Raw genomic sequence first — 16391 nt, 5'->3', positions numbered from 1 at the left:
AATATAGTGGTTAAACATGCTTTAAAAATACTTCCTATCTCACTGCCCCAAATCCTGATATGCTTTTGAGTGCAAAGCTAGTCAGAAGGTAAGATATGCCAAAACTAACTTTGCCTGTGCAATTTTAATTTGGCCTCATAATCATGCATTCGATTTCTAATTTTATGACCGTGTAGCATTCTTTTTTCCCTAGCAGAATCCCTTTTTCCCCTCAGTACTCAAAAAGCTGTTCATACAGTGAGCGGTAATTCAGTGTTTTCTTTTCTCCTCACTGCACAAGGCTTATTTTCCTGCATACTCTTCAGAGTCTACTTAAAAGGCTGAATTATTTATTTTTCCCTGCATTTTCTGTAAAGCTCCTTCCTCAAGCTGTAATGCTCCTTCCTCACTAGCATAATTGGGAACTTGGTGAACAGGAATAAACTTATTTGCATGCTGTCCCTCTAAAGTGAGGAAGAATTATTCTCATTTTAGAGAACTGAGGTGCAAAATGTAAGTTTAAAGTTTGTAGACGCTTAAATTGAGAACCTAAAAATACTTTTTACAAGTAGGTGGTATTATGTAACATTTCATATGTTTCAAGCACTCTTGCCATTTTAGATGCGTCTCAGATTTTCTCTTGGTTTGAAAATCAAATGATTGGATTGAGATGTCTTGAGTATGGCACCTAGAAAATGAGGATTCCACATAGTAACCACTCATGAAAACTTGGCTTACGTAATTTTGTGAAGTATTGTGTAAAGACTGTTTGGCACCAGCAAGAGTACAAACACTGGTTTGCATACTTTTCAAAGCAGCATTTCAGCCTCAGGTTGAAACTGTCTTTTGATTTATGTTTTAAAAAAAAAAAAACAACAAAAAAAAAGGTAAGTACACCCTGCCCTCAATGAAGCAGGGATCCTATGAGAAAATACCATGTCATCATGTCATTACTGTGCCATGAAGCATAAATGAGAGGAGCCTGAAAGAAAGCTGCATCAGCAGGAAATGCTAGCAGTAAGATTTTTAAGTGCTAGAGTTTGTAGCTTTAAAATATACTTTTAAGAGACGCATGTGGCTTTCTAAAGCTTTAAAAAATCCTCAAACTCAAATTGAGGAAAAAGTCATTCTGTGGCTTTACCATTTAAACAGATGCAACATCTTGAGATGATTTTCTGCACCTCCTTCTCTCAAAGGAATGCCATTGGGGGGGGGAAATATCAGGCTGATAATAGTTTGGGATAACTTTTTTCATGATTAATGTTAAGTAGGGTTATAAACACTGACACTGGGATCTTGTAGTAGGAAGACTGAGATAGTACTAATGGATGCTACTGGTGTCTACTTTAACAAATGTTATGCTACAGGCTATTTTATGTGATATTGCTTACGTAGAGACTTGTTAAAGCTATAGCTAGCATTGAAGCTTCATACTATTTATAATCTTAATCTCTCTTTCATAAGCTTTGTTCAATAGAAGTAACATGTGAATCAGCAAGTGTGATGGCAGCAACTCTGGCTAATGGTGGCTTTTGCCCAATCACTGGTGAAAGAGTTCTGAGTCCTGAAGCAGTCCGCAATACCCTGAGTTTAATGCATTCCTGTGGCATGTATGACTTTTCAGGGCAGTTTGCCTTCCATGTAAGTAGTCTGCAGATACTAATTATATTTGGCCAGGAAGATTAGTCTGTGCTCTTCTATTTCATGTTCCAGGGATTTGGTGATGTCCCCCGCCCCTGGATTTGGTGTTGTCCCCTGCCTTCTTCCAGTTCTTGGATTGTTATGTGAATTATTTAGAAATTAAACACAACATATGGGAGAATGTTGTCTAGAACCCATGATGCTACTTGTATGCAATACTTTATTCTTCTCTGCTACTTCATATCTGGGCATCCTTTTCATCCCGAAACATAAATATTGTCCCTCGAGAAACTCTCTTCATGAGAGTTACAGATGATTAATGAGGATGTATCTGGGACCAGCATAATTGAAGAAATCCTGATTTGGGGGTAGAGGAGAGCATGAACACTCAGCAGACAGTCACACTCTTCATTGACTCAGGCTGTTTCTTAAATTGTCTTCCTATCTTGTAAAAGTGGCTGTCATATGCAGCATATGTACCATGTACTGCTGGAAAATAGCGGAGACATTTCTTACATATAAGTATTTAGATGTGTACTGCATCTTATTTATATTTTTTTGTTTTAACTCTTTTCAATGTTTTTCGTTGCGTACATGTGAAGGTGGTAAAGTTGATTACAATGCTTTTAGCAATCTAAAAGTTGTTGCGTATTGAGCTGTGGGGATATGTGATATGTTAGTTCCTATTTGAAAAAGGCAATATGCTTATCTACAGACTGTAAATAGGTTGTTTGATAACTGTATTTATGGACAACCTTTTTTTAAACTTGTTTTGGACCACTTCTTTCTTGCAGACTGCTCATGACATATTACATGTGTGTGCACACTACTGCTTTGTTATAATAGACAGATTTAGATTATCTTTCTTGCTGTCCCACTGACTTACTGTGCTATTGAAAGCAAATAACTTAATGATTGCATGCCTCAAATTGCGATGAACTGTGCTTCAGGTTATCATCCATCTAAAAGGAGATAAGTAATAATGCTTTCCCAGCTTGAAGTGCTTTCCAGAACTACATTTTTGAAAGTGCTGCATAATAATCTTCAGTAAAATAACTACAGCATTGTCTTACAGAAGTTAAGAATGTCTGCAGGGGACACTCATTCTCTGATTTTTCAATAGGTTGGTCTTCCTGCAAAATCTGGAGTTGCTGGTGGGATTCTTCTGGTAGTTCCTAATGTTATGGGCTTGATGTGCTGGTCACCTCCTTTGGACAAGATGGGCAACAGTGTTAAAGGAATTCACTTTTGTCATGTAAGCAGTGTTGCCTTTAGCATTTTTTCTCTTTTACAACCGATGCCTGCTGAGATCTGACTGAATTAAATACTGATTCTTTAGTCTTCCATACATACCAAGTTTGATCTGTTTTAAGGATGGACATCCTAGAAAAGGAGAAGTTTGCATTCTCATAATAAATAATATCCAGTTCATTTTGTGAGCGTTTAGAAGTATTCATTTTCATCAGTATTTCTGCAACATTGTTTGTGGAAACATTTTTGAAAAGGAATACTTCATGATTTAAGATAATCTGATCTTCTGTATGCTACATTAGAAACCGTCGAACTTCTGTAGACTCTTTTTTTTTTTCCTCTACAGTAGTATAAGTATACAATTTCTAAAACATTAGAGAAACAATTCTTACCAGTATATACAGATGTAAAACTAAGTGCTAGTATTATTTATTATAATTTCATATGCACTTAACTATCATATATGCAAAGGATAACGTATGTTCTCTAAATATTTGCAGGATCTGGTTTCTTTGTGCAATTTCCATAATTATGATAATTTGAGACATTTTGCGAAGAAGCTTGATCCTCGCAGAGAAGGTGGTGATCAGCGGGTAAGTTAATACATATTTTCAGTGAGTATTGTGTATAGATGAAAAATAGAAAGTTCTTCTGTAGGTGTAAAGCTGCTCAATGACATGTATTGCATCAAAACTTTCAGATAAATTAATCAATGTACTTTATTAGTGGACACTTAGGTGGGTGGACCACACTATTACAGGGTTTTATAAAATATAATTTCATCTTAGATTTGTAATTCTAATCATCTCTTGCAGTTCTCCCTGACTAGAATAAGTATTTGGTACTTGATAGAAGTCACAAAGTGTTTTGCTGTGTTGGTTGCTTTTTAATAAAGATTTGACCAGCTGGTGGCTTTTAGTCTTTCTGTTCTGTGCTACTGTGCATGAGATGTATGTTCAGTATTTTTCATGGTGATATTACTGAGACCCCATTTCTGGGTGAGAGCTGCACAGGCAGTGACCTCAGGCCTTATGTTGCTGTAGACCAGTGCCTGTTACTAAGAAGTGGTATAAGCAGTCTCTGGGAAAGAGTTGAATCCAGTCCAGCTTCATGTACAGAAAGACGGCAAGAGTGTGAGGATGCTTGAGATAAGGAAAACCTCTCTGCTTTTTATTACCGTTAGTGTTTTAACTAAGGCGTGGAAACTTTCATAGGAGATGTTGTAGAATCATTTTTAAAGTGCCTTATTTGCATGTATACATCTAAAAATTACCCAGTTTGAAATTTGAACTGTTTATAACTGGAAAACAGAAAATAACAATTTATGTGTGAAGAAGTGAAGAAAGATAAAACTTGAGTCTGTTAGCATTGATTGCAAATTTGGGTTTTTTTCCTTCAAATACACTAATAAATAATGTATGTTGCTTGAACAACTAGCATTCCTTTGGACCAATGGACTATGAGAATCTCCAGCAAGAACTTGCTTTAAAAGAAACAGTATGGAAAAAAGTATCACCTGAATCAAACGAGGACATCTCCAGAACCATAGTGTATAGAATGGAAAGTCGGGGAGAGCAAAACTAAAGGAATGGGTTCTAGTTTCATAAAACTCTTCATTTCAAAACCCTCAAGCATCTCTAGATTTAAATCTGATTTGAATACTGTTTGCCTGGTATTTCATTTATATATAAATATTGTGTAAATTCTGTATGCTATACCAAAAAGACTGTCAAAAGTTTAAAAAGACGCATAAACAACAAAAACCAAAACTGTTGACTGATGTTTGTAGTTACTTAAAGCACGCTTACTTTAAAAAGATGAATTTGAATGTTTTGAATGATATACCGCTTTTGTGTATATCTATGTACTTTGCTTATATCTGAGAATTTTAAGTAAATTAATTTTAGCGCTAAACAAGATGTGTCCTCTGATCAGATTCAGAATGTAAAGATCCAAGAACTTAAAAAAAAAAAAAGAAAAAGAAAAAGAAAAAAAGAAGTAGTAGTTGTAAGACAAAAATTTCCAAATAATTGTATATTAAATGGAGATAGGTTATGAGTCTTGTTATTACTGTATCCTTTTTTTGAGACAAACATTCAAATTGCATTTAACAGGAATGGATCCCTTGGTTATGCCATGCTAGTGAAAATGATATATTTTATAAGATCTTTAGGAATTATTAATGCTAATATTTGAATAAAGGAGCAAAAATGGTGTCATGGGCAGGGGTGGTGGTGTTGGGGGCGGTGCGGGGAATTACCTTGTTTGCAAGTTAATGTAGCAGAAAGACTTCTTGCTAAACTATTCTGAGTGTCTTGTTAGCTGCTTGTACTGCCAGCTGGTCGTTATGACTCAGACTGCCTTACTAGTAATGCTGTGCTCCACCCTCGAGAGGAATGTAAGCAGTTTTAGTTTTGGCGTAGTAACCAACTGAGTAGTGAGCAGAAAGTATATTCAAAGTATAACATTTTGATTGGGTTATTAAAACTGTTTACAATTAACTTATTTTAAAACAGCTAATGTGTGTGCATGTTCATATATCTATATAGATATATGATATATATATCTATATAGATATATGAACAGAGGTCTCTTACTTATACAGGAGCAACTTTAAAAGTTGTCATTAACTGCTTTTTAAAAATATGATGGTGAATTTGCACTTCTATCAGCTTGCTGAGAATCAGGACTTCCATTCTTTTACAGGAAATTGACTACATCTATTGCTCAAAAGTGTCAAATCATTTAGATTACCTTGGACAGGATATGGGAAATGATCTATGTAAGCTTTGAAGAGTTAGGCTTAGTAGGCAGTGCTGGGCAAGGGCACTGACTTACTAAATTCTTGACGCTTGTAGCTATTGTACGTTTTCTTAATGATGCTAAATTTCTTTAAAAGGTTGTTCTCTATCTATATAAAGTTTTCTCCCTTTTAAGCATGCAGATAATTTGACATGTTTTCCACCCCACCTCCCCTCCCCAATATACATCGTAGAGTCCTAGTTTATAAACTCTGGAAATTTTGTCCAAGTAACAAGAAATGGTATTCCTTCATCTGTGTAAATAATAGCTCACTGAGGGCTCTAAGAGGTAATGATAGATGATTCCTTAGCAAACCTCCCATCCTGACACCCTCTGTCAATCTCATTCCCTTTTTAATTTATCTAAAACTCCAAAATTTTAGTTTTGCATGAGGGGAAGGTTGTTGCTTTCCTATCCCTCTTTTTGTCCTGTCTGGAAGTCTGAATCAAGGAAGATGCATAAAGCAAAGCATATGTTGTCTGCAAATGAAAGCTAACCTTAATTACTCTGTTTAGGTATTATTAGTCTTGCAAAAACATTTTAAATATTACTAAATGTAATAAGTTCTGATTTAACCTCAAATAATCTTCCTCTAGCGATATATTGTAAAAGGATCGGATTTCTGTGTGTGAAGCCTATGATTAAAAAGTTTAGGCAAAACAATACAGAACATGACTATTCAGTGTATTTGAAGTCCTAGTGGAATGAATAGGTAAATCTGTGGTGCAGATGTCAGTAGTAAATTGCTGAGTAATAGCTATTTTATGATCTTATCACTGATGTTTGGTGTAGGTTTGTCAGTGCTTATTTTGAAAGTTAAATCTTGAATTACAAAAATTTTCTCACCTGTTTGAGGCTCTTGCAGTAAAACAGTTAGAGAGGCATAACAGGTATTCAGATCCTGCAAACCTATGTGTTTAGCTGAAAAATGCTCAACTGAAAGAAGGAACACAAAGTGCCTGTGCTGCTAATGAAAAGAATTTACAATAATGAATACATGTTGCTGATTAATTACTGATTTAATTAAAAGGAACATGTATGATGCAGGATTTGCTTGATGTGTTTCTAAACGCGTTATTTCCTGAATTTGGCACTGTTTGGAGCTAATACTAAAAATGTAGTTGAAGACAGAGAAATGTTTTCATCTGGTTTCCAATTTTAAAATAAGAAGTATTACCATATTTATGTGTGTAAATTACATACAAAACTTGTGGTAGATGCAAGTCCTGCTTGGGAAGTATAAAATAAAGATGATAACTAGATCTTATATGTGCTTAATACGAATATTTAGGGTACAGCTTGCACAATTTTTACTTTAGATAGATATATATATATATATTACAGTTTTGTAATATATGCTTTTGAAGCCTATCTCAAAATTGAAGCCAGCCTCTAGTTAGGAGGGATTAGGAAAAGGCTCCCTTGGACCAAGGACTTTAACTCACCTGCGTTCACAGCATCTTGCTCTGGCCCGACTTGTCTGCGAGCGGCTCTTGCCAGTGGCAGGAGGTGCCGGTAGCTGGGACCATGGTTGGATCTGCCGCGTCCGTGTTTCGCGTGGTGAGCGGGTCTGAAAGAATGTGGTGACGGAGGCTAGTCATTGAATGTTTGAAGATGTTTTCAAGTCTGCAACGGTTTTAGTGTTCACCTGTGCTACAGTAATAGCAATTCTTGATATTCAAGCATTTTTGCTGTGTTTTTTTTTTTCTTTGTCAGCATCATTAACATTTCATTAGAAATGTATATGCTTTTGAAAATTTTATTTTGGCATTTGCATTGTACCTTTTTGCTCAGTTGTTACCTGTCTCGTTTTCCATTTTCATTTGCATTGTATGTTATTTATGTATCTTGATTTCCAGCATGCTTATTTTTGTATTGTTTAATAAATTTATTTTAAGCTGATTTTATTGTTTTTTTTTCCTCTCTCAATGGAGAACATATTTGTTCAAACACGTTTTTGAGACTGAAGTGAGATAGCACTCTTTTAAGCAATGATAAAAATGTATCTGGAAATGTACTTAAAATAAACAAGTTTAGTTAAATCAGTCATTGAAAACATTCCTAAGATTTCTCAAATATTTTGTACAGTAATTCTAATTATCTTTCTCTTTGAACTGTTATCTTAAAGTTGAAAGTAAAAACAGAAGTAGTAAAACTTTTTCACCGATTTTTCCAGTAATCAAAAATGTAATCATGCAGTAGTGTGTTAATGCCATTGTGTATTTGTGTGGTTCTGAAGATATTAATCCAGTTATCTTGAAAAGGTGGTTAATGCTTCCAGTGCCAGAAGAGTAACTGTTGATACTGAGCATTACGCAGTGTAAAGTATAGCTTGTATTAACTCAGGTGTACCAAGGAAGGTCTTCCAAATAATGTAACTTTGTAAAAGCAGTGGTGGGGTCTGAACAATGATTAGTTGCATCTGTGTTTCTAAAAGCAACATAAAATTCCTGGCAAGGCATTAACCCTTTGTCACAGGCTAACTTTTTTCTGTAACAATTTATTCAAGATGTTAAATGGTAGACATATGTACCTATGTGTGAGACAAGAGTTTGTCCTTGGAGAATGCCCTGCGAGGGGTGGCCAAAAGTACTAATTTAGCTCTTCTGTAGAGTAGTTTATAAGCTGCAGTTACTTGTACAGCGCTTTTAAAATGAGCTGCATATTTGTTGTATGTAAAATACCACAGATGAGAGCAATTTTTACTCCAAAAGTCAACAAGACAAGGAGAGGTAGCAGGGTAGATGGGAAGAGAAGCACAGGTGATTTACTGTAGATTTTTTTTTTCTCTTGTTGTTTGGTTTTCCCTGTGCATTTCTTGCCAAAGACCGTTGGGTGGATAGAGAAATAAAAAGGGAATGGAGTCAAAAGTCATTGTGTGTGGGAGTGGGAAGTCTAGCATGATTCATCCAATGATGTTTGTTGTTTTAGGGGGAAAAAATGCTCTTATTTCTCCTAGTCTTGATACATACATGTCATTGATGCATCATAGTTAGGATGTGAGCGGAGTAGTTAGTTATGAATTTTATCATTTATATTTAATGTTTTTAGTAACCTACACATTGTGTTTATGAGACTTTATTTTTTTTAATTGGATTTAAATATTTTTGTACTTTCCTGTTGTAAAAAATAAGGTGGGAATTTAAGGAACAGTTATTCCTACTGTTAGACTACTAGTCTTTTCTCAATGGAGTTGTTACTGAGGTCACTAAATAAACCTAACAATTTATCTTCAGTGCAGAATTTCTTTGCTCAGGAATTTGAATGTCTCAAATGTTTGTGGTAGTTGCACGAATGACAACGTTCTGCAGAGCGGCTTCAGTTGAATAGTAATAATAGTAGTGCATATACCTGTCTAATTACTGAAATGTAGGTGCTTTGCTCATACTTATTCCTAAAATCCTAAAGAGTTAATAGTTTTCCCTTAAAAAAAAAAAAAAAAAGTGGATGATACTGTAAATCAGGTGAAAAATCTAAAATTTGCATTTTTAAAATCACTAAAACTTTATCTGTTCCAAACTCCTTGTACTGTCTAGATAACACATTAAATAGTGTATGTTATGGCATGTTTTTAAAAGATGGGTCGTGTACAGGTCCATCTTGTTTCAGGAATTTAAATCTTGGTGTGTCGAATAGTCTGTTGTAACTTAAATCATAAAACTACTTACTCAAGCATAATTTTTGATTTTTACTATTTGTTCCTTCCTTTTGGAGAATTTTGTGTATGAAATAGAAATGTCTAGTTTGCTTTTACTTTTTGTGCAAGTAGAAGTTAATTGTATTATTAAATTGTAATATTGCTTTATGCAGACTTTTGATTTCACTTGAATATTTAACCATTTAAAATCTTTTTGCAGGACTTAAAATGGCACAATTCTGCATACAGTTCAGTTACTTCTGAAAATAACCACTCTGCTGTGATGTGTTTGTGGTGGTTTTTTTGTTTTTGGCGAGTTTTTTTTGTTTGTTTATTTTTTAAATGTACAGCAAGACTTACTTTATTAGTGGTTGCTTCTGATTTTACGGTTTAACTAAATTGACTTAAACAGAGGCTAGGTTAGAGTCTGGCAGAATTTTGGTGATGAGTTTTACACAAGTTTAATTAGCTTAAACATAACTTTAATTTAGGCAATGAAGTTAACAAGGAGGCCTGACCTATAGTAAGGTTGTTATGGTTAACTGGATCATACAGATTTTTAAAAAGGAAAGGCGTATTTATTTGTTGGGAGAATAATACGGACTTTGTCACTTAGCACTAAAACTTACCAGGAGACAGGATTCAATGAAGGAGAAGAGGAAAAGGAGAGAATTTTAAAAACACTTCTGCTCTCCAAAATGTCCCAGCCAATGGTACTTACAGCTATTTTATTTAGGCACTGGGCATGCAGGGGACCATGTCTGTTCTAAGGTAACATTTTGTGTTTAAACTGCTGCTTTGCTCCGATTCTGACCTAGCTGGCATGTAGCTGGTACCTTTTGTAGCGCCTTCTGCGTATTTTCTTGATGCCGTTTATGCTTGCAGAAGGCAAAAGGTGTCTTCTGCATATCTTCTTTCCAGACTTCCTCTGGTCTCTTTGTCTGATCACCTACAGCAGATCTTCTCAGGTTAAATGGCAGTGTTACTTTGTGAATTATAGGCAGGCAGTGGTAGTGCTGCTGCTTTCAAAGATCAGTGTACCTTAATTTCATGGTTAGTTGGTCAGGCTTAGAATAAATTATGATTTTGCTGTAGTTGTACTTCTGTTGATCTGTTTAACTTCTGGAATCATTTTTCAGTGAAATTGCTTGGGTTTTATTCTTATTTTTACATTGGTGAAATATTGCAAGATTTCTAAGTAATCGTTCCAGTAATATGCCTGGCATATTATATGACTATTAAAACATACATGTTTCATAGCTTGTATTAATTCACTTTCTCATTTGTATTATGTGCAGCTATTTAATGATTAGAAGTGCTTTTGGTACTCAAAATTTTATGGAAGTAAATAAGAAACTATATTGAAGATCAGCCTTTTAAAAACAACTAACAGCTATCTGTTACTTTCAAAACTGAATTTCTTTGGAAGATCCTTTAATAGCTAAGTGCAATTGTTAAGCAGAGTTTTCTCTTGAGTTGCTGAACAGTTGGTATTCAGAATTCAAAGTATTTGTGTTTTGCAAAACTTTGTGTACTGACATAAAATGGAAATTTATTTTTATACAGTATATTTTCTTAAATTGGGACAGTTTTACTTTGCTGGGTACCATAGTCATAACACATTTGTATGAAGTGCAGGAGGTTCTAGTGCCTGTAAGCAACCAAGTGACAGCGTAGGCTTGTGGAGAAATTGAAGTCCGCTTGTCCAACTTCCTGCTCAAAGCAGGTTCTGACCCCAAAGTTGGATCGTGTTGCTCAGTGACTCTGCCAGACACATGTTAAATCTCCACAGATGGAGATGCCATAACCTCTCTGGGTAACCTGTTCTGATGTTTTACCAAAATTTTTCCTAACATCCAGGTAGAATTTTCGCTTCTTGCAGCTTGTGACAGTGACTTCTGTCCTTCCACAGTGCATGTGATGAGGTAGCTTACCATCATGTGGAAATCTGTCGTCCTGTTGGGGAATCCTAGGAGCAGCCTGAGTGAAAATAGCCTTTGGTTGGCAGTTACTAACACTTTACCTCCTGCTATATTTTCCTACTGAATTCTGATGTTTTTAAAGACATCACTGAAAGTAAAAATTTTGCAAGACTTTAAAAACAGAGTAGCCCCTTCATTCTCTGTTAAAATATATGGGCTGTTTGCTGAGGGAAAGTGTGTTACTTTTAGGACCTCTTATTAACGAAACAATGAACTAAACATAGAGTTGAGCGATAGGAAGAGATAATCTTGCTTGCTTCCTGTGGATGTGATTCACTAGTCACACTTTTTCCTTGAGGAAGACAACGTTATTATTTGGTCAGGGATTACTCTTTTTTTTTTTTTTTTTTTTTTTTTTTTTTTTTGCATTTGTAGACCTGGGTTTGGTTATATGTGTATCTTTAGGTCTCTGTATGATAAGTACGTTTCTATTTTTATACACTCTTTCTAAAATGACTTTTCTTTAAAAAATTATAGGTTTGACAAGATTAAATACAGCTAATTAAAATGTAATCTCAGTCTGAGAATGAACTGTTCTGATTATATGTGCCTTAAAAAATACCCACACTAGAACAGGTGTAGAAAAGGATTAAGAAGTGTGATTGAGGAAATGGAGGAACCAGTCTTATGAGAGGAGGCTAAGAAAGCTTGGTATGTTTTGCCTAATATACTAAAGGTTGATGGGGCATAAGATTGTTCTGAGGGTTTAGGGGATAAAATTATGGATACAGAAGATCTGTTTAAGCTAATAGATAGTCCTGACGCAAGAAAAACAGGCAGTGACTAAATAGACTGGAAGTCAGAAGGAGGTTTCTAAACTATCAGGGACGAGCTTCTAGAAACAACCTTCCCCAAAGAGTAGAGTGCAAATCCTGCTAAGACTTCACCTCTTCTGATTTCAGCCTGTAAGGGGTAGTCAGTAAAGTTTAGGTAAATCTCATTGAGGACATCCTTGTATATTCATGAAATAATTTACAGCTATGAGTCTTGTAGTTTGAGTAAACCGTTGTCCATAAACTGTGAAGTATCTGCAGCCAGGAAAGCAGGAGTGTTGCTCTGCTCAGTTGTGCAGATTTCTATCATAGCCAGTAGGTCCTTGAAAAGGCAGACGTTCTTTCGTCCCGTCTGTTTAATACCTCACTGAAGCATCAATCAGCATTCTGCTTTATTCATTTGATTATCGCTGATCCCAGTCCTTTAGTCCCTAAGCTTGCAGTGTTAGTAAGGTCGGTATCCACAACTTCAAAGGCTCTTGTTTTTCTCCTATATCCAGAGAGTCAACTAGTCAGTATTTATTCTCTTCCCCTTGTTAAGATTTTTGTATGTTTTGTATGCTTTTAGTTGTAGAAGCATTTGTGGTGGTTAATCTATGAAAGGACTACAGAAATCCATATCATGAAATGAGTCTAAGATTCCTGCCATAGGTTTCTGCAACAATTATTCTACCATTTTGAAAACTTTGGAATTTCCAGTCGTCATAATTTACTGGCAGAACATCACTGCTTACAAAGCAATGCTGAAAAGCTGTTGTGACAGCAGGGGAAGCTTAAGCCTCTAAGAGAGGCATTTCTCTCCACATTACTTCGCTGCTTTGAACATGGCAGCAAGATTCAAGTGTTTCTACCCAAAATACGGATGGCAAACACACATTGAAAATTTGCCTCACCTTCATCTGCTGACTGGAAGGGTGAAAGCCTTTACACCCAAGGAGAACTGTCTGCCTAGTGTACCTTTATGATGTCACTTATGGTGAACAACACAACAGTGATATCTTTTGTCACCAGGACAGGAGGGAGGTCAGATTTTCTATTATTCTTTCTTGTCAGGAGGTCACAAGTCTGGAATTTTTTTTTTTTTCAATTATAGTTAGTTTGATTAATTCTTGCTAATTAGGTCTTCAAAAACTTCCCATGAATCTTGACAGCAAGCAGTTTATGAAGGTTTTTTGAATCCCCTGTTAGTATGGGAAATCAACCGACTTTAGGCCTTGTGTCCAGTGAATGCAATGAGAATTGCATTACTTTGTTTCAGATGCTGAGAGTCTTATCAGTAGTTTCCTTAATTCTGTTGCCTCCAAAAGTAAAAAGTGTATCAATTCATTGATATTGGAAGAAATCAGAAAGAATAGGCAAAACTGAATGCTGATCATACTGGTATTAGCCTAATGAAGGCAGTTTTGGTACTCAAGTCCCTCTCCTTTTTTCCGTATTCTTACCTTTTGAAATCAACATAATTTTCCCCAAAACAGAGTTTCTAGTTGCAGATGCTGTGCGCTTTGCTTTATGCCTAGTTACTACTGAGTAACATTTGAGATTAGTTGCTCTTCTATCAGACTTGTTTATTTGCCCAAGCGTGTGTGTGCACAGGGAAGGAAGCTGGCTAGCTGTCTTTGCATGAACATTTAAATCCTGATGAAGCTTCAGCATTAGTGGTTCAAGACTTCCTGTAAGTGTTGGAAAAACTTAGGATCATCTGTGAGTTGTTCAGGGGAATCTGTGTCACAGCGATATTGGCTGTGTTCATCCTTATATCTGTTTTTAATCTTCTGTACCATGGTCACGTATATAGAAACCTTAAGGCCTTTGTACAGGAATTTTCCTCCCACTAGATAATTTTTTTTCCTGTGATCTTAACCTAATACTAACGTAATTGATGAGTCTGTCTTTTGAGCTCCTAGTTGCATGTTCTTTTTTTTCTATGTATCCCTTCAAGCAATCTTCCTTAACAGTAGTTGTATCTGCTAGAAGGGGAAGGACACAGCCTATCATTCATGACCCCCTTTCCCCAAACTTCCGCTGTTGTCAAACTAAACACCCCCTCTCCCTAATGACAGTACAAGAAAGGAGGAACTATCCCATATAGCCTGGACATTCTTGTGATATTACTTAATCTTTTCTAGATTAAAAAGAATTTAAATGCCTTCAGCGTTTTTGTTGTACACAAGGATTCAACTAAATTTTTATTCATGTGACCCACTCTCCCATTCTGGAGTTCAAGATCTGGAGTCTGTATTGCTGAAGGACTATAGGGGCACTGGGTGATTTGATTCATCTGCCTCGGTTGTGGGAGGCAGTGGGGAGGATGTGGTAGTCAAGGAGCACTGCTGGCCAAAATGGTCTGAGCTCTCACCCTATGCGTTTTCTCCATCTCTGGAGTGGAGTAGATGGGCATGGTCTCTCTGAAAGAATCTCAGTTATTGGAGGTAAGTAGATGTTTCATTTTAATTTAGTAAATACTTTGATTATTTAAGTCTTTATTCCATTTAATTAAATAGACTATTTGCAGTTTCAACACAGTCAGCTTGCTAATGCTTTAGAATTAATCAATAGCCAGAAAAAGTGTCAGTAAGCCACTGCAAATTCAGGGTATTCATTCTCATGAAATCAGCTCTCTGCTTCAGTAACTTCATCATCTTCAAGGACAGTTCAGTAATAGTCATTGTTACTGACTTTCAGGCACATGAGCTAAGCCAAACATAGTATGAAATAGACTGTATTAGTTTTGGATTGGCACAGAATATTGAAAATAGGTTTAGTATTTAAAATTGCATTTAAAAGATGTTAGATCTTAGTTTTTTGTTTAAAGATTAGAGAATGGAATTTAATCATCTCAGAGCATGCAGTGGTTGAGTTAGTAGTAGAACTGAGCTTAGTCCTGTCCATGACTCTTGTGTGTTTTTTTTTTTTTTTTTTTCTGTGCGGACTAGGTTTTTTGTGGTGGTGGTTTTGAAACCTTGTAGTGCTGCTTCTGCTGCCTTCCCTGCTGCCAGTATTTAGATGAGTCAGCCTTTTCACAGATAGCAGAGATAAGGTGGTTGGAGGACTACTACTGAGACAGACTCTTTCCCAAACTGTGGGTCTACTTCATGGTTGTCTTATGAGCAAGAGTTGATACAGGAAGAGGGGAATTCTGCTTTAGTCTGTCTCTTATAGTGCTAGATGTGATTAGGAGAGATGGTACCTCCTGCTCACAATTACTGTTTCCTGCATACTTGTTTTCTGTTTCCTGCGTTATTTTAAAGTATTCTGATGAAAGAAGGATGTCAGGTAGAGATGGGCAAAGAAAATCAATTTACTGTAAAATACAGTATATATTCTGATTTACAAATTCAGGTTGTACTTGCAAATTCAAGTACTACAAAAACTAGGTTAAAAAAAAAAACTAAAGTACTATCTGAAAGGTTTGAAACTGAAGGAAATGTGAATGCAACAAATCCATTCAATGCTAATAGATCAGCAGGTAGGAAAAGAGGGAAACTAATTCTTATCAGACTTCACCTCCAAGAAGACCACCCCTTTTCTTTTGTGACTTTAACCTGTACATTTTTGAGTAAAGGAAATAGGTTTTCTTGGGTTGAAGGGAGAGGTTTACGGTTTGCTTGTTTGATTTTCTTGTGTCCAGAGAAATCTGCTCTGTGTATGTTTAGTGTGATTAGATATTTTCTATATTCATTGAGGTGCACAGCTACAGTGACAGCTACTGAAACTGAGCTATCAGTGCAAGCTCGTTTATATCTCACTGCTACTATGTCTGAATTGAATCTAGTCAAAACTCTTCACTCTGTTTTCAGACTTTAAAAAAGACGGTTTTAGGACCATAAAGCATTTTCTCAGTACCTACCCTTTACTTTAAAAATGTAGAAATTGGAAGAAAATGAATTGTCAATTTTATTCTAGAAGAATGAGTTTTGATTTGAAACAGTAATCTCAAAAGTGGATTTTCCATTAAAAAAACATTTGAAAGCTTACTATGATTTTGACCAACTTGATATACAATTTCAAAAAAAAATCCTTAGGTTTGCCTAAATTTTTCTTTCATGCTGAGTTGATTTACTTGCTAGCAAGCAGTAAAATCTGTCTCATGCGTTTTCCCACCTTCCTGCTGTCTCTTGCCTAAATGCTGTCTCACGTTGAGGTGCGAGAGGCAGCTGTGGCAGCCCTAACCCTTCGGGCCTCGTGCTCTGATTCTGTGGTGTGGTTACTTGCTGACTCCCAGCTGATTTGAGGTTCATTTCTCATAGCATATTTAGCCGCTGCTAGAGAGCAGTCGCTGACTATTGCCATCCTGACTGGTAGTTAGATCAATGATTTAAAGGTTTA

At 35.9% G+C, this 16391-nt stretch overlaps 1 protein-coding gene across 3 annotated transcripts in view; it reads left to right on the top strand.

The window, feature by feature from the left end:
* GLS (glutaminase) overlaps positions 1–16391 on the top strand; it is a 62201-nt gene that overhangs the window by 31523 nt on the left and 14287 nt on the right. For 2 of the 3 annotated variants that reach the window (XM_068948303.1, XM_068948302.1), the window contains exons 12-14: positions 1444–1620; positions 2744–2875; positions 3372–3464. In XM_068948303.1, the coding sequence (XP_068804404.1) occupies positions 1444–1620; positions 2744–2875; positions 3372–3464 (402 nt within the window). Of the gene's footprint in view, positions 1–1443; positions 1621–2743; positions 2876–3371; positions 3465–4308; positions 4834–16391 lie in introns of those variants that run through there. The other variant, XM_068948301.1, reaches the window with a different exon arrangement.

This window comes from Struthio camelus, chromosome 6, assembly GCF_040807025.1.
Source record: "Struthio camelus isolate bStrCam1 chromosome 6, bStrCam1.hap1, whole genome shotgun sequence".
NCBI classification, from domain to species: Eukaryota; Metazoa; Chordata; class Aves; order Struthioniformes; family Struthionidae; genus Struthio; species Struthio camelus.
This window is presented reverse-complemented; position numbering and strand designations above follow the sequence as displayed.